Raw genomic sequence first — 27,966 nt, 5'->3', positions numbered from 1 at the left:
TTCGTCGCGGCCGGAAGTGAAAGATTGCCGCGTCACGTTCAAAGAAAGGCGTTCCTTTATTTCCACGATAACCCGTCTCTTTGTCGATAACGAATCACTGGAGAAAGTAAGATTCCTCATGATCCTCTATCGCTTACTTCTTCGTTTCTCTTGAACACGCTCTTGAAGCTTTGTCGAATCCACCTGAAACCTGTTTTCGATTCGAAACCAGCACTATGCTCGCTATCCTTGCTTTTATGCAAGATACACCTGCTGTGTTTGTCTGCCGAGTGATTTTACGACGATTACGCGGTATTAATCGGCTTTTGGTTGCGTTTCGCGATCCCTGTTCATGGATGCAGGCGGAAGGAACAGTGATTGGAGCGGAAAGCGAGAGGGTGAAAGTGTTTCGAGAGGTAAGAGAAACGATTGGCGAAGGATGAGATTCGCCACGGCGATTGTAACAATCTCCGCTCGGTCATTATCGGTTCAGATGCTCAGCTTGATTTAGTTGATCGCTGTTTCTTAGAAAGATTGATAACAGTAGATACGACGGAGAGGAAATGAGATACAGTTTAGACGTTTATACAGTAATATGTTGTTTGTCACAATAGAATCTCTTTTATTTGAACAATTGGAGCCATACAGTTTGTGTAACTAAAGCCCACGTAAAATGAAACTTTGTTGATTCTCTCCTATGATCCTTTGTTCGTACGTGAAATAGAAGTTTACGTCCGGATGAGTAGATTGAACCGGCAGAAGCTTTTTAAGCGCTTCGCAAAACGTGGACGAGATATCTCGCGACACAGTTTCGTTCGTATGATCGTCACGAACGAAGCACCCCGCGATCTGTTTTTCCGCAATTACAACTTTTACCCTAATAAACAGACACGTGGGATAACTCGTCCGTGGCCATCGTACGAATGATATTGTATCGCGAGATATCTCATCCGTGGCTGCGAGGCGATTAATTAAGCAATAAATAAAATTTGGTATAAAATAAATATACAAATAAGTGAACCCTTACGATGCTGATGGTACAATGCGACCCACGATAATTTTTATGAAAATGATTGGATTGTTATAATTACTCCGACACCACTGAGACCTACTGGGATATGAAATTAGCATATTAGTTGCATTATAAGTATTTTCATAATTTTTTCAAACTTCAGTGTAGAATAGTCTTATTATCGAGTGTATTCAAGCAAAGTCTATGAACTATCGAAGCCATTCGAATAATTACAATACGATAATTCACGTGTTAATTGCAACTATCCTTCTTGGACAAATTGAGCAATTACTTGGATATGATAACGATCGAACAAGAAATTAAACGATCGTAATCGATTTATGAAATTTATTTATTAGACGTGAAACTGTTGCTTTGAATTTAGATCGCGATGAAATACGACTCTGCGTACGGTTTCTAAGACAACGCGCGTACTGCGCGAGACATTTTTGTAACAGCGTAGCGGGGATTGGAAATGCGTGACGAGGCCCAAAGTGCAGCTACGCAACGGTGACACAAGGCACAAGAACCGCTCGCAGACGGAGATCAAAAGCTGCGTGCAACGGCACACGCCTCTCACTATTGCGAAAGTTTGCTCGGCGCACCGGCAATTCGCAGATATATGAAACGCTCTGTCGAAGCAGATGATTTACCGTGTAGAAACGCATCGTCCGCTTCCTTTCTTGCGCCGCTCGATACACCGCGCTTCGATGCTCGTGACAGTTTAATCGGCGCGTTCAATTTATTACGATAAACGGCCGAAAATTAGCCTTCCTTTAATGGCTCGCAATGACACACTTACGCGCGCAAACTAAACGATCGCAACGTATTGTTTGACGTATGTAATTAGACAAGTAGACAGTTTTGATGATTTTATTGCAAATGAGGAGAGATCGTGGGCGTTGATTGGCTACTTGAGAAACATCGTTTCTTTGAGAGTAAGCAGGATCGAAGAGATAATTGTCGTGATTAAAGAAAATCAATTATCAACCTCAATGATCGATTAAGAAGCTAGATTTTGCGAGATTCGTGCAGTTAATTGATCGTTAGATGGTAGATGGCTACTTCGATTAAATAATTTGTTTAGATTTATCGATAAATTCTTCGTCACGCGTGGTTTATACTTGCGATTTGATTAAAGTAAGAATAGTTGTGAGATTGAAATAAGAGAGGAATTTTAGTTGGAAATTTGTTAGATGAACTTACCAATAAATCTGCATGATTGTAGTTCTTGTAGTATATATTTGAAGTACTTACCTGAAACAGAAAAACATAGTTTCGATTAGATTTACGTGCTCAAAGAATATAAATACTTATGTACAAATAAACTGTATTCGTTACCATAGTCGAGTAATCTTTCCAATCTCACGAGTCGCCAACCAATACGCGGAACACAATAAAGGAGATATTTCCTGTAAGCGTCAGACGCGTGCGTCTGAATGCTTTCGCTTAGACATAGCGTTCAGGCGCAAAAAGTTTCCTATCAGGATTAGATACTTCATTTACGATGCATTGAAGTCTATATATTACTATATCACATTCCCGCTTGAAAGAAGGCGTCAGGAAGAAACACGAGTCCGACCGATCGTAATATGTAGATTAAACTTTAATCTCATGCGCATTCTCGGCTGTAGCGTACAGAAGAATTCTACTTACTTCAATTTATCTAGGACAAACGCTACTGCAGATTTTTCTTTCATATAATAGAAATTTGAATCAACCATCGTGCAAGAATTCATTTAATCTCCGGCTAAAATTTCATTTCTATAAATCGAGGATATTATGTATTTTTATATACACGATATAATAGAACATCATCTATTTGTCCAAATAGGATACACAAGTTCAGATATACAATGCAATAGAATTTCACTCGTTTTAAAGTCCATTTATAGCAACGTAATTTTATTCAGTGCTCGAAATAATCACCTCCATATCGCCTGATGAGTACTCCTCCTGCCCCCTGCACTGTCCTTCTACTCGTCAATCTACTTCTGCACAGTACTGACGCATCTGATGCTTATAGAAAATCTCGCCTTAAGAAAACTATTATGATTCCATACTACAAAACTACAAATCGAGACGATTCCTCCGAGGCGACTAGCTTCTCCAACATAAAACTTTCTCTCGGGAAAGGACAGGACGAGGTCTAGTCCACCTGAGCTGGTCGAGCCGAGGAAATTATATCTTCGCGATCGATCGAGAGGGCCAAGCTAGCTAGCCATCGTTGGTCCCTTGCAACCAGCCGGCTGTTCAAACGGTTGGAACACGTTCTTTTCTCCCTTGTTCCGGGGTGATGTAATCCGGGCACGGTATTACCTTTGCGAAGTGTGCGCTCTAATCGACTTATCGTCTTAGCGTAATCGATCCACGCGAACCCGATGTACAAGTCAAAGAAGGAAGAGCGGAGCTTGAACGTTTGCTAAACGCGAATAGAGGTGCCCATCTGCAGTTGATCGTGCCGGCTCTGTAATGTAATCGTTTAATCGATGCTAAGCAAGCGAGCACAGGCGAACGAGGAAGCTGACGAAACTCATGGAAATGAGAAACCTGTCCGCCTTGCGAACAATACCGTCTGTCGAGTTGCCATCCTGGCTGACCGAACCGAAATCAAGATCGAAGCTCCCCTTTCCAGCCCCTCGTACCGTTACGAGGCAACCATGCGCAGAATCCTCCAACGATTGATCGCGCTTGCTCAGAGATCGTTTCTTCGCAAGTTTGCAGTTTCTTTTTTGGAGGCTTTGGTCGTCGGAATTTTTCTATTTTTGATCTTATGATAATAGGACGAATGTGACGGAATGAGGGAAACGTTTAGAGTCACAGAGCTTTAGTGAGATAACGAGATCGTAAAGCTGGCTAGATCAAAGTTAACTTTCGCCCAGTGGAGGCTGGATCGTTGTCACGAGCGTCGAATATTTTACTTTACAACGATAAAACGAAGAATCAACTGCAAAGGATTTGTATCCCTATGTGATGAGAAAGTTTATCATACTTAAGTGATAATACCGTGAAATCGTAAAATAATCTGTTAAAACAATAATACGTAAATGTAACTTGGGATTGTATAAAATATACTTCAGCTATAATTATTAGAGCAAGCTTCCTCTGACACAATCCAGAGACGAGTCCAAGATAAAAATTGTAAATTTAGATAAGTCGAAAAATTCCAAATCTGTTTTAAGCTAGGTATAGAATTATCTTGTACTGTTTCGTTGCCAAATTTCGATGGAATCCTCATAACGAAGAAGAACAACCGAACCAATCCCTGTCTAGATTACTGCTCTTCCATATGAGTGGTAGAATGCAGATGCGAGCGTAAGATGTCACTGCATCAATCAGTAGCGCCAGGTGATTTAAGGATCCAATTTAAGGTTTGGTTATATCGTAGGCTATACGCTTATGTTACTCTGACACAGAATCGCGCAGCCAGTTTCTAGGCGACCCGGAGATGCAGAGGCTTGCTCTGGCTGGCTGGCTGGCTGGCTGGCTGCGTTTCTAGCGTCTATCGATCCTATCGGCGAGGCTTCGGCGACGGCACACACCGAATACATTTTCACGTTGACTGCTAGCGAAAATGTCTGTACACGCGGCGTAAAATCGACGCTCTGCCTTCACGTTTACGAAATAGCAAGGTCAACCGGACGTTTCTATCAATTAGTAGAAACTGGGGTTTCACTTGGTTGGTTGATTAATCTGGTACGAGGATATTTGGTCCGGCAGATCTTTGGTTTTTCCAAAAACTCGATTAGCCTCGATCATTGTCGTGGATTATATTTTTGGTCTTATATGTTAAAAGGAGGAATGTTTGACAGATAAAATAAAAAATGAATATTTTCTATACACATAATGAACAGCACAATGTTAACTGAACACAGAAATATCAAATTTAATTTTTTTGTTTATCATTTTTTGGTAACAGCTCTCATTAAAATTAGCCAATTTCCATACTGCATTGAAAGAAGAATATTGAAATGTTACACATAACGAGTATTTGATAGACTTGCATTTCACTTGTTAAAATTGAAATCAGGATTAAAATTAAATTTGATCACGAATACAGATTTATTCGTTACGTCCGGATGGTAATCGTCAACACGAGCGTGATTCAATGTTACAAAGTGAAAGTACAGTACCTTAAACAAATTTGATTAAAACTCGAAATCTGCGTCACTGGTCCTCGCCAAAAAGAAATACAACGTCATCGCGATGATCGTGTCAATTCGTTGTTCAAAATAAAGAGAAACTATGCCTGGTATTGTTAACTTGCAGCAAACAAACGGACGATTGTTGCCCGTTTGAAGATATAATTCTACTGGCGATCGAATGGTGCGCGGCGCGTGTAAGAAACATCCGCGGCATCCGATAGTATGCGGGCAAGAATGCCGACGCGATGGGATACAATCGTGATCTAGAATGCGGAAGCGCTGAATTACATACTGGCAACCAATTAATTAACGGGCTAAGTACGTCAATCGAAATTCCCTGCTTAATCCATGCCGACTGCTGAAGCTCGTGCTTCGCGTTGTCTCTCGTTTCTTGTCGAACTTTCTAGCACGACGAGTCACCGACGTAACCGTGTCATTCTTCCGTGTTAGATACACGAATGATACTTGGATATGTCTAGTCAGCGGGGAACACGAATACATTTGGAGAAAATAGGAAAAATTTATTTCAGGATGAGAAAAATGAGTTTGAGGGTTGGAATGTTTGGAATTTTAAGGAAACTTGCAGGATACGACGAAGTTCGATTATTAAATTCGAGAATTAAGAGAAGGAAGATTGACGAAGATTATGAGATTTATTATTTTTCTTTTTTTTTATTAATCGGTTTGCTTTAATGTAAGTGATTTTTTTTTCTTTTAGTTTGGATTGAATGAATGTATTCTGTTTCCAATTTTACAGGCATTTGCGTTACGTCATTAAAAATACATACGCAACGAAAGCTGGTTTGCTTTTATTTTTTAAATAAATACGCTACTTCACAGACGAAGAATAAACAGATAAAATATCGAAAATATTTTACAGTACAACGCTCGTATGCACAACTGGCAAATGAACCAAATCTTTACATTAGCCAAATCTATATATTACGTAATGCTTGTATTATTTTACTTTTGCATTTTAACTTTTAATCTTTATCATGCTTTCACCGGTTCCTTGATTGTAATTAACTTACTAATTCGAGTTAATTTATCTTCAGTTTGGCATCTAACGTTCTCTATACCAACAATTTTCTGCAATTTATTCATATAAAACAAATTGAACAATTCAATTGAAATAAAACAGACTGGATCTCCCGCACATTTATTTATAAGAAATTCCTTTCTGTACAATTCGAAGTCTCGAATAATTATTAATAGTAATAATATTAATAATAATAATAGTAATAATATTAATAAATTATTCAACAATCTGAATAATATTCCTCTGTAAGGATTCGATATCACACAAGAAGAGGCCAAACTCTTTAATCTCGTATTTCCTAAAGTTTCACCTGGTACACGCTCAATCCTGATACTAGTATCGCTATTCTCATCCCTTAGGTTTTCATCCAGCGTTTCCACGAACCAACGTTCCACGTTCTGATTCACCATTTATTCCTCAACTTCATTTTCTTCAGCTCGCGTGTAATCATCGCCAATCACTTCTTCAAATCCACTTACGTAAGCAGTAAGTACTTCTCGCCTTTCCTCGACATCTAACCCCGAAGCTAATCCAAACCAAACAGAAAGAGAAACAAATACAACACAAACCAATGGAAAGGGAAGGATCAGAATCAAAATCAAAAGCATAATCATCTCCTAAAATGTCGAGGCGAAAATAAGGTTTTATCGTTGATCGAAGAATTCGTTGCGGAGGAACCTCGCAGAGGAACGAAGAAAATCGCCATCATATTTAAAAAAAAAAAAATGCGTGGCGGTCTCTGGCAGGTTGGCTGGCTGTCGTGGTATTATTTCGTGCGAGCGGGAAATTACCATGACAAAGCCGAAATTGGCTGCGCTGAAGCGAGCAGCCCTAAGCAGCACAGCATGTACCAGTGAAACACAGGTCTCCAGCTTCATGCGCGCGCGCGCGCGCGCACATACTACCACGTTGTTGTACGGCGACCGTCCGCCTAATTGCAGGTGACGGCCGCTGCAAATTTGCCCTTTGGATCGGCCCGTATGTCTCCCTCTCACCCTTTCTTTTACTCTCTCTCTCCTCTCTCTCTCTCTCTCTCTCTCTCTCTCTCTCTCTCTCTCTCTCTTTCTCTCTTACTTCGCTAAATCGAGCCTTCGAACCGAGAATTGCTACGTTGTTGCCGAGAATACAATCCACCTATTACCGCTCCGTTACAAACAACCTTCGTCGTGAATACCTTGTGTCACGGAGGCGAAAGAAGTAATGCAACCTCTTTTGTGATGTCCATGGAGGATATTTTGCGTTCCTGGAATTGTTAAGAAATAGAGGAATTCGGGAAACGATGATCGAAGAAGCAGAGAATTGGAAACGAATCTGTTTGGAAAATTTGTTACAGGGAAATCTTTTTTCCGGTATCTTCTATCCGAGGCATGTACAATAGAAGTCAATTCGATTAATTTAATCAAGATTAAGCTGTTGATTTTTGAAGAATTGAAAAAAGAAGCACGCGATCGAGGGTGAAGTTGTTTGGCATAATATGACGACAAATTGAATAACTTTATCAACGTTATACGATTGTTATTATTAAATAGAGCTTTTATCAGTCCGTCGCAACACCGATAAAATCCAATCGGTACAATAAAAAGAAAACGAAATAAGAATAAAAAAAAGAATGTAAAGGGTATACCAGATATGCAACATTCCAAGCTACAGAGAGTTGCAAAATGTTAATTTAAAATACACTTTTTCGATTGTACCATCAATTACGCGGTACACTGTACATGTCGAATTTATCACACCACATGAAAAAAAGGGTCCTTAATTTTAACGATTAGTCTCCAACGTAATTAAGAAGATGGTGAATGGGCGCGGTTCCCCTTTAATTTAGATGCCGTAATAGGTTATAAAGGATTATATGCTTATAATAGGTTATAAAACTTAATTGTAACAGGGGAACCACTTAACTGAAATCTACTTAATTAAAAACAAACTCAAATCTATTCGAACTGGTAAGAACAAACGAGAAAAAAGAAATTATGCGCGTAAGATTAATTTATCAACGCTCTAAAATATATTTAGATATAAAATAAAATTGTTTACATGAATATTAAACATGTTTGCTAATATATATAAGTTAAATATCGTGAGGTAATGATTCGAAAAGCTTATTAATTATGTAAATTATTTCACAAACAAAGCATCGATAGGAGGGAAAAAACGGAAGTACTCGAACAGGTTCGACGTTCCGGATGGTTCTAATTCGACGCGAGGTTTCGCCTTGGCGTAATTTGCTCTCGACTTTCACGGAGATCAGCGAAGAAAGTGCATCGAAGAAATGGGAGCGCAAAAGGCGTCGCCTGAGAGGATCTAAGTGCCAAGTTTCTCGAATAATCGAGAACCTTTCGAAGTTGCTCTCTCGCTGTTGATTCATTCCACCGTGTGGAATGTTCTTAAACATTAACCAACAAAAAAAGACCAGTTTCCTTTTCTGGTGCCAATCATACGAATGTATTACATCTATCTCGCATCTTCATAAAATTTTAGAACGAGTTAAAAGACAGAAACCGATACGAATTAAATGCTAAGAAATAAGTAACGATTAATGGCATTTTATTTTTAGTAGAAATTATTTTGTTCTGTAGAAATTGAGCTATGTTCGTGTTTGTAACATAAATATAAAGAAAAAGAACTAACCACGATCATAATGCAAAAATATGCAACGTGTAATAAAATGTTAAACTTCTTTTGATAAAAAGTGATAAATAATAGGTGCTTGAAATTTTATTGGAAATTACTTCTTTTTACGAAGCTGCTACTAGCTCTGTTGCTAACTTAAATAAAATTAAAATAAAATACAATCGCTATGCAGAAATACATGACAAAATTTTGTAGTCATTTTTGATAGAAACTAAAAATTGTCCGTAAATGGTAAATGATGAAAATATTTTACTTTATTCCATATAGTGTTTACTAATTCCGCTTGTACTTTAAATGAAATTAGGAAATTAAGACCGATGATCATACAAAAATAAATCATATGCACCAGCTATCGGAATTGATGTCAATTAAAATGTGTAATGATACTTATTTAAACGGATATCCATTATGAGTAAATATCGGTTACGCTTTAATATTAAGCACTCGCTGAATGAATATTAGTCATAATGAATGTGGATAAACAATTGGTTTATGCGACTACGTATAATCGTATGAACTGAAGAAACACAAGGAAATCGTAACTTGTTATCTTTGATTCTACATAAATCGCTTCATTTCCGTCCCTAATATATTATCATAAAAATTACAATAATTACGATTTATCCAATACATTACACGCGCCACACTCTCTAATTTTACGAGTTCTATAAGTAAAAGCATCGTCGAAATTTTTATACCACGTTATACAGATCTACGATATACAAAGGACCTTATAAATGCACATATATATCTAACCTAAATATTACTTTATCTTTCTATTATCTTCTATCATATCCAACTTTTTATAGCAAAATGACTATATAGTATAAATACAATATATCGTTCTGTGTAATGTACTACAAAATAGATGCGACATCCTTGTTCCACTTCCAAACATTCATTTGCAAACGACATTTCACCTAAACTATATACATATTCACGTGCTCACATCATTTAAGGTTAACATTTCTCCATCTGCATCTGCATCCCTATTTCATCCCCTTTTTCTTTACCCACTCGAAAACCCACTTAGCCCCCAATCAGAAAAGGAACAGAAAGATGCAATAAAATATCCCTTATTCTTGCACTTTGCAACAATTTCATGGACGAGTTGAAAACGGAATCGAAATACGCTGGAATGTCTGCTGAAAATTCCCCCGGTACGTGGTAGGCACGACCGACACGGGCCAGAAACAAATCGCGGTAATGAAAATTGAACGGCGGATTACACCGAATCGGCGGGACAAACAGGCGAGCGAGGAGCTTCGTAACAATTCGCCGGTGAAATTGGCCACGTTCCCTTCTTTCTATCTTTTTCTCTTCCTCTTTTTTTTTACGTTCGTTGCTTTTCGCAGACGCGTACCACCTCCATTCTTCTCTTCCGAGCTTCACGGTTGAAACTGTTCTCTTTTTTTCCCAATTTTATTTTTTTCCTTTCCCTCCTCCCTTCGTACGCCGGTTTCGCTACTCCCCTACTTTGCTCTCTTCGGTAGAGAGCAGCGGCAAGCTGCTGCTGGTCGATGCTCTTTTTTCCTGCAAACAAGCACCGAGAGAGCGCAAGCTCGCGAATTTGCGTGCCACCTTTCTGCCCACGCTCGTTCAGAAACACACCGGCCGGAAATGTTAACACTTTGTCGACCGCGGAAAGGTTCCTCGTGAGCTCGCCTCTGATGACTACCGTATGCGAGTTTTATGGGACATGTGCGGTAGTAGCGCGATTTTCTTCCTTCATGTACGGATCGTATGTTCCTTTCGTAACCATGTTGCGTTCTTTGGATCGTTTTCAATAGGCAAAAGAATCCGGGTCTGGTCGATTACTTCTGATAGATTCAATTCGATTACAAAGGTAAGGTAAGGTAGCCGAAAGTGTCACGTTTATAAACAAGACCAATGCCAAGAGAGATTTATTAAAGAAAAGAAGCCGCGTTACCAAGTTTCGTATCTTGCAACCTTACATATTTCTGTACAGTGGATTAATTCATTATGAGTTCATAGAAATAATGAGAGGTGTGTAGTAAAAGCTGCATAATTTGGTGATTATCTTAAGGCTTTAGCTATTACGAGCGTGATCGTTCGCCACGATATTCTCTTCGTATACCTTGATATTACTACACTTACTTACGTACGATGAAAGGATTCTAAGAGACTTTGAAAGCTGATAATAGATACTCGCCAAGAACTATAACACAGAAATGTAGTTACGCAGCACTGAAATATAGTAGATCTCTAACACGTTGACGAATCAAACTCCAACAGTGTTACTGTATAGTTGGCTATTTTTCTATCGAATTTTGTTTAAGAAGGGCAACGTTATAGCGATAACTTTCTCGATCTTACGTCGACGATTCGTACGACGATATCCGAACGATGGTCGTTTTGGTATTAAATTGACGCAACCAACGCGTTTAGTTTTCACGTTTTGCTCAATTTAGATCATTTTTCGAATAACAATCACGAAAATTCGATTGGTATTTTTCGAGAATCGTGTGCACTGTAGCGCTTGTTGCCTAAAGTTGCCGGCATTCTCAAGGGATATGACGAGGTAACAGGAACGTTCCTGGACTTAGTGGAGGAAGTTGAGAGCACCGAGATAGTCAAACTGAGTAGCAGAGGTTATCCTTCGTCAGCCTTGACTAACCAAAACTTGTGAACTTCACTGTAGGCGATCTTATTTTCGATGTTGGTAACCGAATATCCGACTTTTCAACGATATATTGGCAACTGGACGTTTCTTCCTCGTGTTCCTTTCATGCGAATAACGAAGGCAATGAAATGGAATATTTAGTGAAACGTATGGTAAATCTAATGACGCTTGTATTACAGAATTTTTTGAGGTTGAGGTTTTGATGTAGGTTAAATTTGAGACAAGTTTTCAATACTCTCTAGAGAAATTTTGTTAGCGATAGAAATAATGAGTTTCTGAAAGATTCGTTTCTGAGATTGATGCGTTTGGGATTTCACTGTTAGGATTCTATGATTTGTAGGATTCGAATAAAGGATGTTGAAGGTGATTTACTTCGCAAGACTATGTGTCAGTAGTCATAAATTCTACGCATGAATTAAAAGATATTCGGTACAAAAGATGGAGGAAAGTCGATTGATTGACGTATAGAAAGTGGAACGTTAGAATGGAAATTTTATCGTTTATCTACATGCATCGACGAAACACGCTTATAAATTATTCATATATATGATAATTTGCGCAATTTTTAACAACGTTAACGTTCATTTTAAAAAAATCCAATTCCAATAAAATCCTGTGCAATCTATTTACTTTTGACCTTGAACAAAAACATGAGAACAGCTTCTTCAAATGTCACTCTATCGTTAATAATTCCGACTGGCAATATTGTATCCTACACCATCGCAATAAAACTATTAAAATAATTTCATCCAACGTTGCTCTTTAAATGTCAAAAAATATACGTCGAACGATTCGATAATCATTTCGATGAGTCTCAAAGCATCATCGACCGAATCAAACCTACCTAACATTTCAAATCAATTTATCATTAAATTCTACGAAACTTCGTATCTCCGAGACCTCCACCTTCGATCCACGTCCCAAGGAAAAATAAATAAATAAAATTAAAAAAAAAAAAAAAGAGAAAAGAAAAGAAAAGAAAAAGAGAAGGTAAGGGAAGAGGTGCTTCTTAACGATCGTAATTTACGAACGTTTTCGCAGCGTCGATGGACGCCGGAGGTATACATATTCAGCGCTGGTGGTGCGTGCAGCCGTCTCATTATCAACATCCCGGAAATCTAGCTCGCTATAAACGGGATTTTATGGATGCATGTAGACTGGCAAGTCGTCACCGAAACGCGGGTTGAGAGTAGCAGGGTTTAAAGGTCAACCAAACGATACGTATCCTCGGTCCACCTGCCGATGCACCTTAATTGCATCGTTAGAAGCTCTCGTTAGCGCTGACCAAAGGTGCACGCGCGAGGTTTGCAGCTGAACAGCGGAACTCACGGTAAGAATCTTTCAGTGAATAGTATCGCTGACGAGAATTCACAGGAGAAACAGTTGCTTCGGATTAGATTTCTTTAGAAAGAAATGTTTCGCTATTTTCTATTTTTCTATTTCTCTATAATATTTTAAACGCGCAAAATATTAATAAATAAAATTCGATAATAATATCAATTGACTGAAAAAGAACGTAATAACGAGATATTGCATTAACACAATCTGGGCTTCTAATGGGTTAAGTACACCGTCCGATTGACTTTACGGCATCAAAATAACTACCACGTAGGTTATCCTTGTAACGTTATATGAAAGACGACCGTGGGAGTCGTCGCGACGCGAGATCAACAAGTCGAAGAACGTCCGCCGGTGCTTCGACGAGGGAAGCGTTTCGACACGGCTCGTTCTCCGAATAATTGCCATGGGGACGACGTTAAAGTCTGTGAAAGCGGCCTGATAAGTAATGAATCGACGCTAATGTGTGTCACTCGCAATAATTTCTCTATATTAATATCGTCACCAATGTCGGCTCGTTGCACCTGCATTATCAGATTACACGTGCAGCTGCATCCGAGTGGGAATCGCGCCGCCACACTTTACGAGCAGTTTATGCGCAACGCACCGTGCCGACGTGCATCTACTAAATTATTCTAGGACGATAAGAAAGCTTCGATCCATATCGTAACGCAGTTGTTTTGCATCGGCCGAATCTACTGTCAGCGATTAGAGTTCTATGTATAATCGGTGGAAGAGATATGTTACACATAACTTGACGGAAGAAAAGTAACAAAATTGTACACCACAACCTCATTGTTCTGTTATCAATAACGTTATTGATAAGATAGAATGGATATTTCGATATATTAATAATATCGTTAAGTATCAATAAGATATCAGATCAACTGTGACTTTTGTTTCTTTTCGTAGTAGAATTTAACAAAATTTTATACGACATATAATTTGAAGAGTAGACTATTAGAGTAACATAATTTGTTACTTTGCGCACGAAGCATATTCATTATGTACGAATTTTGAATATCTATTAACCAACGTAAATTTACTCCAAAATTTGCCGGAACATACGTAACTCCACAAAACAATGGCAGAAAACCACTCGACCCGATCGAAATTCCACTGCAATTAACTTCTCCTTTCTCCTTCTAATTTTCCTAATCACATCCAACGAGCGAGACTCGAACTATTTCACCTCGACATTCAGCTGAATACACGACAAGAAAACGGGACAGAATTTATCCCCGTGAAAGTACAATCAACAACGAGGCTCGGGTAGAAAAATGCAACGGCGCGAACCTTTTTGGGTCACGGAAGCTGCAGCGAGAAATTCACGCTTACAAAGTGCACCGGCCAACTGAAAAACCGCGGTCGGTACCATAAAATATCCAGCGAATGGTGCATCGTAGCGACTCTCTTTCCTTCTTTCTTGCCCTTGGTGGCGAGACTGCTAGAGAACCACATTATGAAAATGCATCCGTCAAGCCTGATATTTCATGAACGATGCCAATGCGAGGTCGAGCGGGTTCCTGCGACTTACGAGCAGCCATAAACCGACCACCCACCAGCTACCTGTACTTCCAGGTATTTTTCTGGAAAGACGAGACACGTCCACTATCTGTCGATCGATTTGCATTTTTAAAACTTTTCCCAATCATAGGCTCAATGATCGAACTATTGTCTATCCGATGCAATGTACCAGTATATCGTTTTAACTTTCAACAAAGAATTTTTGTTCGTCAACAAAAAAGTGTTATCTCACGAGTTATTAATAACAGGAACACATTTCGTCTGATATTTTTGCAGAGACGTAGCGTGCTAAAATTTGACAGTAATATTTTATCAAGAATCAATACATTTACTGTTTAGTTAGTTAACAATTTGCTGAAATCCATTGCAAAATAATTTCCATACGATATTTATTTGTTGTAATCGACATTTTTCCTTACAGATGTCAACGAACTCCTTTGAAACAATCGTAATAAATAATACGTTCATTTCTACAAACATTTTAATTTCCGTGAGACATTGAAAGAATCAATACAGCGCTTTTCGTCTCTTTTTTTAAACTAACGTTTCACGCTGTAATTTGTGCAAAAACCAATCCAGCAGCTCTTAATCACTGTCGCGTGGCAAGATTTAACGGAGGAGAATCCTCGTTGACACGTTCTCGGATAAATGTCGAGGAAGGGAAGAAAAGCAGCATACCGGAGTATTTCCAAATCCCCCGACGTCCTCTAGCCGAGTATCGACAGGAGAGCGATGCCGATGATAGGGCCTGGCCGTAGGTGTAGCGCGAATTTCGTGACCTGGATAGCGACCGAGCTGAAATGGAGGAAACCTTCTACCATAGCTTGCTTTAACTATTCGTTTCAATCGAAAATTTCTCCATTTTCTTTCCTCTTTTACCTCTCTTTATCGTTCGATGCATTTTACCATGTTGGCTATCAGATAAATTTTCTTTCTGTTTGTTATTTATGGTCTCAATACTTTTTTTCACGGTATAACTATATCTACGGTTTTTAAATTTTGCTTAAAATAGGATAATACAATTCAGAAAAAAAATAAATACGCAGGGCGTTCGTTCCAATATTCCGCATGATTTGATTAATTTTAGTAAAAATTTAATTTCTTATTTTATTTTTCCGGTAACGTAATAAAAAACTTGTTATTAAGAAACGTTCGTCTGCGTCGAATAAGAATAAGAAAATACATTTTTCTTCGTAGTAAAGTGAAGATTAAGTTTTATCAGCGGAGATCAAATAACCATTTTTAGATCAACTTTCATAGCACTCTACAAATTCGAGAGTTATTGGACAACAAAATTTTATCGACGTTTATTTCGTAATTCGCGAATAATCGGGCGATATATCAATGATAATATTAGGTTATAGTAGCGGGACTCGGCAAGATTAACTGGAAATTATGAGAATATATTCGCGCGGCGAACGGCTTCGTAAATTAATTTGCATCTAACTCGACGTTACCGATGCAATAAAATACGACACCGCCACGCGAACAACTCCGGGGAGTCGTTAAAATGGACATGGATAATGCGAAATTTCGGTTAATTGGAATAGGTTCGATGGGAAATTAAGGTACTATAACTGGAATCAAAGATACTAGTGATTTGAGAAAGATAAAGTTCTTTCTCCATATTAGTGGACCTACCGTAGTTTCTTAGCAAAACAAACTGAGCAAATATTTATTATTCGTTGTTATCTAAATAGTAAATAAACATAATAACTAAATACCAAAAAACCATTGTGATCTTTCAGTATATGCAAAATTATTATAGGAAATTGTGGCAAAAGTATCCTTAAGGTTAAAAATCACCATATAGACAACCAGATGATAGTTCAGTAGTAGAGTACAGAATCAGCGAAAGCATCAAGGATAAAATTACGTTTGGACCATATTCTCATCCGCCATCGATAATAAGGACGATCATCCTCGAAAGCAAACAAAATCGCCGGTGTAGCACGATGTTGCGTGCGAGCAACATTCCATCGTTGCTCCACAATGGCCAGGATATTACGACAAAATGGGTAAGTCGAGGTTTCTTTCTCAAGCGTCTTTTCACCGTGTCGCCAGTTGCAAAGGAGGTCAATGTTTACCGCGACGAACATCCGAGAGTGGAGGCGCGGTAAAACCGCTATATGCGTTTTTTCGTACTCTGAAAGGTACAAACGGAAAAAGAACACTCGATGAACACGAAAGCGACGACGATGATCGGCGAAGAAATATCATGAGAACAATCGTCGAGAGAAAATCAATATTTATTATTATTATTATTTTTTAAATTGATTATAACGGATCAGTAGCAACTCATTGTCAATTCAAGTCATCGGCTGAACTTTATCATGTTTAGGAGAGACGAATAAGCATTTTATTTCAGTATTAAGTATCTGAAGTATATGTAGGATACGCTCTCATTATACCGTATATCGTAATATTAACAAATATGTTGTAATAATGTTGTAACAATAACAAATTTTCGTAACCTGAATACGTCTAAATATACTATTAATACGAATAAATTCTGTAAAACTTACATCAGATATTTGATAACAACAACACTTTACTATACACGTGCAACAACATTTTTTTCCTTTTCGCTAGCCTCCCTCGAATATTTTTACGCATATTTCAAATTTTGTTTCAAAATTATCGTCATCATCATTATTATTATTACTTTATTTTCGTAAGAAATACCGTTTGTATACGGTAGAGAAAATAAAATAGAATTATATGAACACAGAAACAAAAGAAAAGTACAACATACTGAGACTACTAATCCGTTCACCTAACCTGATTCATAACGCGTTACAAGCCAATTCCAATCGATCTTGGAAGCGGAAGCTCGGCAGAATCCGGGTTATCTTGCGCGTCAAGTAGAAACCTCGACGATTGTTCAGCCGGCGACAACCGTTGCTCGTTCAAACGCGCGCGCGCGCCATCAAGATCGCCACAAATCTGCGACAGATCGCATTTCAAACCTCGACTATTCGTATATTCGATCTGGTTTCCGTGAGACGCAGCTGGCTCGCGACGAAAAAATAAAATAATTGCGGCTCTCTCGAGGTTGGCTTCGACGAATGGCTCGAGGACCAACTCTATCTCTCGTTTCCATCCATTCTCGCTGCCTCTCTTTCCTCTCATTCTGTCTCTTTCTCTGTCTCCGTCCCATTTGTTCGGAGAGAACAGTGCAGAGTACAACGAAAACCCACAACGCTGGTACAACTCGAGCATGGAACAACAGGGGAGGTAGATGGTGGATGATGGACTCTCTCTCTATACGCGTATTCGCCATTTCTAATATGTCTGAACATATCTGGACGTCGTGGCTGTACTATGGAAACCTAAATCGTCAGTGGAACTCGATTTGGAATCCTCTTATTACGAGTGGAAAGGAAAATGCATTTGGATACATGAAAAGAGATTGGTGCATCGAACATTGCTGAATCGAAACAACATTTGACGGTTTCGAGTTTTGAAAAGAAAAACTGAATTATTGAAATTGGATATTTTGTATGATCATTTTATACGGATTTTTAAGATTAAAGAATATATTTCTCGGAACAATTCTTCTCCACAATTGAGTAATATATTTCGTCTATGACAGTCATGATACAACATCGTACTAATATATCGTGTCTAATGAATTTTACTGATATTATAATTGTACCACAGATATGATTTATAGATATAAATTATGTACGTTCTTCACAGATAAAATGTGATCGAGATTAAGTAAATTTTCTCGAATGCTTAAATTATGCGCATATTATTCAAATAGGTAAAACTTTGTTTTAAACATTATCTACTTGCAATGTAATTTATAATGGAAAATATATCAGAAAGAACGATAAATATCTATACCGCAGCAAGGTGAATTATCGACAAGTTTGATAAACCGGTTTAGTGAACAGTATCGCATTAATTGCGCTAAAATGATCGATCCTTAAATATCAGCGGCCAATTGGCGAACGGCGCATACGCTATTATGTGCGCAGCGTGAAAATGGCAGTTTGTAAAATAGGTAAAGCATAAATATTCGCCATTGACCCTAGCGGAGGTAAAACAACGTTATTGGGCACACTCCCAATAGCCAGATATCGGACTATAATTAAGCCCTATTCTTTGTGTGGGCGAGAATTAACTCCCACCACCAACGAAAATTCGCAAATATCGTAAAACGATGTTCGCCATTGAATTTAGCAATATAAAAAAGGGAAGGAGAAGATAGAATCATAATCATAAAAATAGATCATTCCTGTTACATTAAACTTATATTATTACATTCCGGAAGTGAAAAATGAAATCAGACACTTATAAAAAACCATCGAATTTTTCCTACACTGATTTTTGAAAGAACAAGAACCTATAATATGATATCTCTAATATTATATTCTTCATCTTACAAGAAAATTCCATTCGTTCTTTACATTACTTTTCAACTTCGCGTACCAAGATCGGGTAAAGTATGATGGCGCATGCGCGTGCCCAGTCCAGAAAGTCTTCGACAATTTCGCGCGGTCCATTCGAATACTCCATTCAGAATCGATACCCCACCCCACGAGTTTAACAATTCGTTGCTCGATTATACATACGCGAAACTTCCAAATCCCCTTGATAAAACGGTAGAAGCTCGAGGAAAATTCGCGACGATGGTTTTGCATGGAGTCGAACGACGTAGCCGAAGCGCAGCATGCTTGCCATACCGAAAATATCAATATGCACGGAATGACTCGACCAGTGATACAGGAAGCTGACTCACACGCGAGCGTCGCGTGCATACAGCCTCACACAGGCGAGTCGTGCCGCGTTCTAACAGTATTGCACACGCATTTACACGTTTTCGAGTTCCCCCTCGTTTCCAGCTACCAATTCCCCCACTATTATCCACTCCAACCCTCACTGTTACTCCTACCAACTCGCAACGCAACCCCTCCCTAACGCTGCAACCCCCACCATCGAGTTTCCATCCCTCCAACACCCGTCGTTTCCCCGCTATCGCCACTCCACTTCTACCTTCTACGCTTCTCTCCCTTCCACAACGTTGGTTTCACTCTCTCGACGGTCCCACCTGCGGTGAACAACACCGAGTCCTTGTCTATGAACTCGTGAGTTCGTCGACAGGAAAGGTCCTAGGGAGGGGAAGAGAGGTGGCGAAGCAGACGAAGGGCGAGGATGAAGGAAAAAGGAGCGAGAAGAGTGGACGTGGTAGGGGAGAAGCAAGCGCAGGATATGCAGAGCTCGACGTGTGTTAGAGAATCTACCGCTACCTTTCCGCATATCCTTTCTCCGTGAAGGCAGCGTGCGCGCGTACAGTCCGCGCCGATTTACCGGGGAGGAAAGGCGGCCGCGGCCTATCTTGTAGAGTACCTACCACTCTCGACTCGCGGCCGCTGTACTAATCGCGTTGTTACGCCGCGAGCTGCCGGCAACACACACGGAAAGCGCAAGCGTGTGTGCTGTACTGTCCTAAGCAAAAGCCTCGGGCATTCCTCGACTTGGCCTCGCTTTGCCTGACTCTAGCAGTGGCGTGGCGTGGCGTGGCATGGCTTCGATCGTTCGCCACTGTTCCAAAGGCACGCTGCGCTGAGTACCGTGGAAAATGTAGACAAAATTCATCGAACTTATGGGGTAATCGTTTTCGGCTTCTTACGTTTCTAAACTATTAATTTTATCAAACTATGGACAATCTGTGTAATATTTGATTTCTGCCTTTAATTTTAATTTCTTTTCTCTGTTTCTATACTGTTCTTAGATAATACGCTTGTTTTTACTTTAATCTTGATCAAATTCAGGACGTAGCTCCTCGGAAATATTTCTATTACACGCTCTCTTCGCTGTCAAATTTTTCTAGTCATATGACAATGATACAAAATTCAATATAAAAAATTTGAACCTGCATATTTCATTAATACATACATGGTATAGTAATTATTCAAGGAAAAGATAGTATGATATGCAGGTTACTTGCTGTATATTTTTGATCCTCTAAAATACCGAGTTTGGTAGGCGTCATTTTTTATAGAGATAGATGTTGAGCGTTCGATCAGCTCGAGGTAGAGTATACGATTAAAAGATAATTGGATCACCGGCGGGTAGGAGGATTCGATTTTTTACCCCTTTCATTTTAATTGGACGCGATATAATAGAAGGTGGGAGCGTGCCAAAACACGTTCGTGAAAATATTCCGCGTTCCGTTGGCAATTGGTCCTGTAGTCCGCTGGCTCGCGATCAATCTGCTTCGTCGTGGAGGTTCGTCGAATTTTCGACCGAGATTTCACTTTTTATCGACTGGTTAGCATGTTATCTCATTGAATTAGTCATATTCGAATTCTTCGCCGATATTGCGACAGGCAGACGACGTACACAAGCTCGCGAACGTATTCGAACACTTAGAGACAGCTTTTGTGACTCGACTATCAGAATTACGTCGGTTAAGTTTGAAACCGATCTAGAAATATATGCAGAAGCAACAAATTATGTATAAAAATTATGCAAATTATAAAAATAATACAAAATATATATTTTTGTAGTCTATGTTGGAAAAGAAAATAATCCAAATATCGAAGAAAATAAAATTTGAATCTTCAATTAATTTCTATGATACGAGTCGTAGGAATGAAAAACTCTGCCGACGATGAATAGGCAATTAACGCGAGTCTTCTACATTTAGTAAAAATACGGCAAAAATGTTTTGATAAGACGGGTCTGGAGCAAGATCTTACGACAATATCACCTCTGGATGATTTTAATGAAATTTTTCAAGATGAATCTAAAGGTTGCATAACGATATTCTAAGGAATATTTCATTTTCTTCGTATTTACAAAGCAAAAGTCCTGCTAAACAAATCTTAGTTGGTCAGAATAAACTTCGTTATTCCGCTTCTTTTACTATAGCTGCATAATTTATAATTTCTTCCTCTTGATGATCTTGAAACTTTGATTTCCTATCCTTTTCATGTTTATTGCGCCCTTCGATCGTAATATTATGTTTTATAGATTACTTGGAAAAGATTTTAATAATAAACATTCTTTTGCATATATTCAGGTAAAAGCATATTGTACACCAATAAAATCCTCAGGCTATGAATTTATGCAAAAGAAAGATTTGATTACGTTTTAACCCGGGAACCGAAAGGAAACTTGCACGTTCAACAGATAATAAAAGAACTGTTTGAACACGAACGCCTTTCATCTATAAAATTTTACCGAGAGAGTGATGAAAACTTTTCAAACAAATATAGAAATGAATCATGCATATACTGTTTTTCAAACCTAACCGAGATGTAAGTTAGGTTTCTTGGTTGGTTTGGTACGAAGGAAAAAATTCCCAATTTATAAAGTTCATAGCAGATGAATCTTTTTCAAACTGTTTCATTCTCGTTTGGTTTTTCTCCAACTCAAGCATCACTCCAACAAATACAAATATAATATACAATGACCACCGGAACAAGCATATAAAATACTCAACACATTTTCCGTTATTAGATATTATCTATTTTGACTAATTCTGTGTCTGAATCACTACTCGTATTGCTGCATAAAATCGAACAATGCCTGAAAACACGAGTACAAAGAATTAAACTCCAATTTCTCAGACAAATATGTTCTCCAACATCCTCTGAACACTCCTTATCCTTTACCAACACGGTATTATTCACTTGGCACGTTGCGTGGCTCGCAGCATTGACTCCAACAACGAGTACACACAAGAATCTTCGTCGACTCGTAGTTGCTCGCGAATGAGAGCCTTGCGGCATCACGGACACGCTCGTTTTTCGTTCATCGGGTCCACGAGAGCGTGCTTCTCGGATCCTCTACTCGATCATTACGCTATTTACATAAAAGTTGGTGCAATTGTCGGGAGCAATGATTAGTCGAGATTACAGAAATCAGAAATGGAGAGGCGCAAGGGGGACACAGGTGAGAAACTGGGTGAACACCTTGATATTATCTGCCCCTGCATTTTTCCATTTCTCCTCGCGATGGCAAAAACAACGTTTACTAAACGATACGTGCTATCGAGCACGGTTAAAATATAGTCCAGGTCCAAACGAGAGAACAACGATAGCTCCTTTTCCTAATTGGAAAGAAAAGACCGTACATCGAACACGTATTATCAGTGGCATTGCTCAGCCAGGAGAAGCTAACGATTATAACCACAGAAAAAACATCAGAGTAATGCAATGAAATTTACGGATTTGTAAAAAAAGATTACAGTGAGGCAAGTTTATACGAAATGCGGTTAAGTTTGTGGTATGTATATGAACTAACCGATTGCTCGTGCAAAACACGATAGAATTGTAGATTAAGTTTCTTGCTGGTTTCTTAAGCTTCTTAAAAAAGAAAATTTTGTTGGATTTGTATATTCTTAACATTTGCCTGACTATGGACTCATTCTACTTGTGTTTATAATGATGCTTCCGCATTTGTATAAAAAGGCATTTTTAGTAGAGAAAGAAGACTACACAAAGATGTCAATAATGTTAGTAAATAATTAAAATAATGTGATAAGCTTAATACGTAAGCTTCTCAGAGGCCAAATTGATCAAAATTGTGCTTTCTCATATTTTTTTAAATCATCCATTATTGTAAACCTTAAATTAGTATTAAACTACCACCGGAAATTAGTGTTACGGTTCATAGCAAAATATGTACAACATATAGAAATAAATATCTGAGGAAATTTTCTATAAAAAATAAATCCAATTAAAAATAAACGCAGCCACTCACCAAAAAGCGCTTAGCAACTTCATTGGTGGTCGCGATCTACATTCTGAGATTATACATAATTTGCAGCAATCTACAAGGACGCAGTAAGTCGATTTTTATCGAGGCATGTGACAAGTTAACATGGATGCGTGAAGGTGCAAGGAGACTTTCACTTTGAAATGCAACTTCGCGACAGTGGTTTCAGGTTTTTATCGAAGGTCGGAGGTGTGACAAGTTTGACTTGGATTAGCTGCTTTAGATGGTAATAGAATAGTTTCAGTAAAAGACAAGAATGCACTTTCCAATAATAGTTTTAAACGAACTCTCCAACAACGTAATAAGATTCATTCGGATTTTCTATAGACTTAGCAAATTTTTCAAGAATAACAATGACACAATTGGGTCGTAAATTATTCAAATAATACGGTAAAGTTAAACAGCAAAACATTGATAAAGATTTATTGAAAAAGTAAAAACACCAAAATAGATACTTGAGAGGCGAGAAACAGACAATGGTACTACAAAATTTAACTGATAAATCTCCGAATCGTAGACAGTCGGTATTCGTTATCGGACGGACGCGGTTGCCCAAGAATATGCGCCAGTGTCCCTGAGTCGCATTTGCAACGGACAGAGAGATTATCATCTAGTGGTCGTTGCCAGCCTGTCCTTGATCGATAAAACTCGTATAATTAGCCAGAAGCCCAGGGGATGCTCTGTTCCGCCAGAAGCTGGCGAATTTTACACGCTTGAAAAACGTTTCCAATTTCTAAAACGTCGCTGCATATATGCACTCCAGCACAATGATGTCATATACACGTACTATAAGCTCTACTAGAACCACTGACGATATTGAAAATTAATCAACTCTATTTTACGAAAATTTCTTTGCTTTAGTATTAGAGCACCTTAACTTGATTAATGTTTAATTCTTCAGAAACCAAACGATCAATCTTAACAAGAAATTAATGTTAGTCAATACTAGAATAATTAAGAAAATAAGTAGAGAAGAAGTTAATGAAAAATTAAAATTGAGACAAAGTTCAAGTATAAAATTGATAGTTAGTAATCAAATTTATCTGGATTTCGTGCAAATGAATGAAAAGCTCTCTGTAAACTTCTGAATTTCTTTCTTTCAGTGACTTGCATCAATTTATCTCGCGTACTTTTATGCAATCTTTTCACTCGATTTTAGAGTTCTACTGCTCGGTTCTACTGCTCTCAGAGCAAAGAGAATGTGTTAAACGTAATCATGAATGTTGGAAGAGAAGGTGGGTGGTTGCACAGGAGAGAAGGTCGATTCATCGTTATTACGTGACACCGTTACGCAACGCACGTGCTGGCGACGATCGAAAATGCTGGATTTCGTCTATCGGCATGGTAACAGAGAGGCCGTGATCACCGTTCGTATCTCATACTGTCGCTGCTACGATTCGCGAGAAATTTGCCTTGGAAACACGCTGGCGAGTGACTGGCGGAGTCGCTGCACGACTTTTCAACGATCATTCCTCCGATTATATTCGGTTAGATATATGCCACTTACTTCAGTCATACGACAGTGCTAAGTTTTTTAGAAGCTTAATATATTTGACGATTATTACAGCTTCAACAGTGAGTTTGGTTACACAGTGGGTCAATAAAATGTTATCTAGAGTTATTTGTTTGTTTACTTGAACCATGAGTAATACGGGTCGCCATACCCTCATCGAGCCGTAAAAATACTCATGAATTTCTACGAAAGGAATTTCTATTTCTCTTGAAAATTCATTCAAACGTTGGATTTTAAACCCGATTGTATTACATAATGTAATTTAGTTGATAGCTTGATAAGCATCTTAAAAATTGTTTAGATTTTTCAAAAGTCTAGAATAGTAATAAGATCAGATGTGGAGGGATCAGATCTTCAAATATACTTTTTAAAGTAAACTAGAATCGTCATACCTAAATATTAATACAATAAATATTACATACGTACCATGATATTTGAATTTATATATTCCGTATCTGATATATTGTACTAAATATACTTTGATATTAGAATCGCATTTTTCTTCGTACATAAAATTAAATAACGATAAAAAGACTAGATAAAAGAATCTCTTTAACTACTTTTATCAAAACAAAATCATAATAACACTACTCTGCTAATATCAATGTCTATTTTGACTACTAATAACATAAAGGAAATATAGCAAATAAATCTAAATAATTCCCTATCTCCATCGTTCCATTTAATTTCCTATCAAACATTCGCAATCCAACAACGACAGAAACAATCCTCAATATCCAATCACAATTCGATGCATAACCATAACCATTCAAATTGCTAGTATTTCTTCCTGAATGTCCAAAGCAGATAGGGACGCGTGTAGGGAAACAAGACGAGGGCGAGACACCGCGAAAGTCGGTGTCAGTAGAAAGGGTCGCAAGGAGCCAGACAAAGAGATGTAGTAAGCAACGAGGCAAGGCGTCGCATCGTGGGAGGGGTAGAGACTATCGGAAATACAAGTCGCAAGGCGAGAGGGGGAGGAAATAATAGAAGGAGGGCGCGGCGGTCGGTCACTTGTTGCGATCCTGTTAGTTCACCTCTTCGCAGCCGTCTCAACGTCGCGTCGCGTTGTTGTCTTCTTTCGTGTTCCCATGGTGTTCGTTTGCGCTACGAAGGGACACGCTAGAAATGAAAACGCCGCGCCGCCAGACAGGGTCAAGCAGAATGGACTAAGGGAAACTTATTCGTAGAGAAGGTTTTATTCATTCGAAAGTATAATTACAACTACTGGAACTAAATAATTGCGTATCTCAAATGAAATACACCGAAAATTACGGTTTTTTGTAAATGTTCAGCTATCATTAACCCTCCATAAGCAACACGGGTCGTTTATACCATCATCGAACTGTGAAAATACTCATGAATTTCTTCGAAAGAAATTTGTATTTTTCTTGAAAATTCTTTTAAACGTTTGATTTCAAAACCGATCGCGTTATATTATGTAATGTAATGTAATGTAATGTAATGTATGTATGAATAGTAAGAAAATCAGACTTGATGGGGTGAAATTGAGAATTGAAAATAAAATACGATTATCAAAATTAAAATAAAACAGAGATAAGTGAACGCATTGAAGTAGCTGATGTGGACCTTCTAAGGTTTAACAAAATTCATTTACATCGACTTATGGTCCTAACATTAAGGAAGCTACCAAACCAACGTATATTGCACAATTTCGCTATATGAAGTGTACGTACTCGCTATAATCGGCTAGTAGAGATAGGCGGCAGCAATGGTGTACCGTTACGTTTAGACTTACCTGAAACAAAAAGGAATGCGTGCATTAGAAACGGGCCTCTATACTGAAAAATCTCGTACCGTTTCAAGATGAGGAAAGAACAGATCGAGATTTTACATTTAGTGAAATAGAATACACTTTAACGGCACAATTATACGTCATCAAACAATAATAAATGTAACAAAATTAAATATATATAATCAACTACCGTTACTAATATCATAGGTATTATAGTTATATATATACAGGTATCTACAGATATTTATATTTGATTGTTGCTCCGAATCGACAATATCATTTTCCATGTAATGTTAATAAAATTTTTTAATATTTTATTTCAATAATTTTACTGCAATTTAAAACTCATTTCACCTATTTTGCAACATTGTAATTGCTGTATAAGGCTGAAATTATTTTGGGGCACAATACAAATAAAAGAATAATTCACAAATCATTGCGAATCGAAGCAGTAATATTTTTCGGCTTATCATAATCTAAAAACACGTTTTATAAATGCAAAGTGTAGAATGGTAATTTCTAAACTTGGAATAATAAAATTTGTCAATCGTTGGATAAAATGGATATTATATAAATCGAATATACAATTATACAATTACAATTCGAATTAACTGCGCGTAGTTAACAGTTACCTTAAGAAATAACGTTTAATACAAATACTTCTCGCTTATCGTACGATGTAGTCGCTACACGAGATCGAAATACGAATTCATCAACGAACATTTGCTCGTCCGGCCACGCAATTAAGAAGTCTCATTAAGAGCAGCGAAAAGGCTAATACGCGTGTCGCAGTTTACATGCACACGTAAGTACTAGTCGTAACCAGCACGTGATTATCGCCGTTCTAAATTCTAAACGAAGACAAGAACGAAGACCTTGCTGCAATATCGCGTCTGTGTTCCAAGCAGCTGATAACGATGTACCACCTGCCGATGTACCCCCGAGATTACCGACAATCGAAAGAGGAACAAAGTTACACCTGATAGAAGAGATTGCTGGAAGGGACCTGCGCATTCTCTTCTCGCGAAATTATTTCTCGAATCTCCTCTCTCTATTTAACGTGCCTGCAGATAAAGATTTATTTCTGTGAAACTAATCAAAATCGTTTTATCTACCAACTCGTGTTCCTTGGAATATTCTCGATTTCTGCGTCTGTGAGCAATTTTCATATCCTGGTCACACATTTTTTACGTATTCGTAAAATTTTTGTATAAAAATTAATATCATAGTATTGATTAAAGTTATTATATTCTTCAGACTTATAATTACATAGCCTTGATATTATACTATAAGAATTACAATTTCAACTATTGTGTTTGTCAAAGAATACAGACAGATACATAGTAAGTTGGTCACTTGGTATATAAAAAGCTAGAATATTCTCTTTACGATGTATTCGATACTTTTGTAAGTATCATCTCGTACCCAAAAGTATCTTTCATTCACCCAACTTACGGAAACATCTCACACAATGTAAGTAAGCGCTGAAAGAGGTAAGCTCTGTGACGATCCTGTGACGAGCGTAAAGCCCATCATACGTTCACGATATTATCACTCGTCTCTTCAGCGTTACAACCATAGTTATTAACGGCGGACGCGTAATGTATCTTACAGCGGAGATTCGGCGCGTATAGTCAGTCAAC

The 27,966-nt window shown here is 38.2% G+C and overlaps 1 protein-coding gene across 8 annotated transcripts in view; it reads right to left on the bottom strand.

Annotated features, from left to right (window-relative positions):
* The window catches only part of mam (neurogenic protein mastermind), a 246,051-nt gene that overhangs the window by 164,184 nt on the left and 53,901 nt on the right, over nucleotides 1–27,966 (bottom strand). For 4 of the 8 annotated variants that reach the window (XM_069132111.1, XM_069132112.1, XM_069132115.1 and 1 more), the window contains exon 2: nucleotides 14,997–15,113. The exons of the other annotated variants lie outside the window; for them this stretch is intronic. In XM_069132111.1, the coding sequence (XP_068988212.1) occupies nucleotides 14,997–15,113 (117 nt within the window). The remainder of the gene's footprint in view (nucleotides 1–14,996; nucleotides 15,114–27,966) is intronic. 8 annotated transcript variants of the gene reach the window in all.

Source organism: Bombus flavifrons, chromosome 2 (genome assembly GCF_040668555.2).
Source record: "Bombus flavifrons isolate JBK064 chromosome 2, iyBomFlav1_principal, whole genome shotgun sequence".
NCBI lineage: Eukaryota > Metazoa > Arthropoda > Insecta > Hymenoptera > Apidae > Bombus > Bombus flavifrons.
This window is presented reverse-complemented; position numbering and strand designations above follow the sequence as displayed.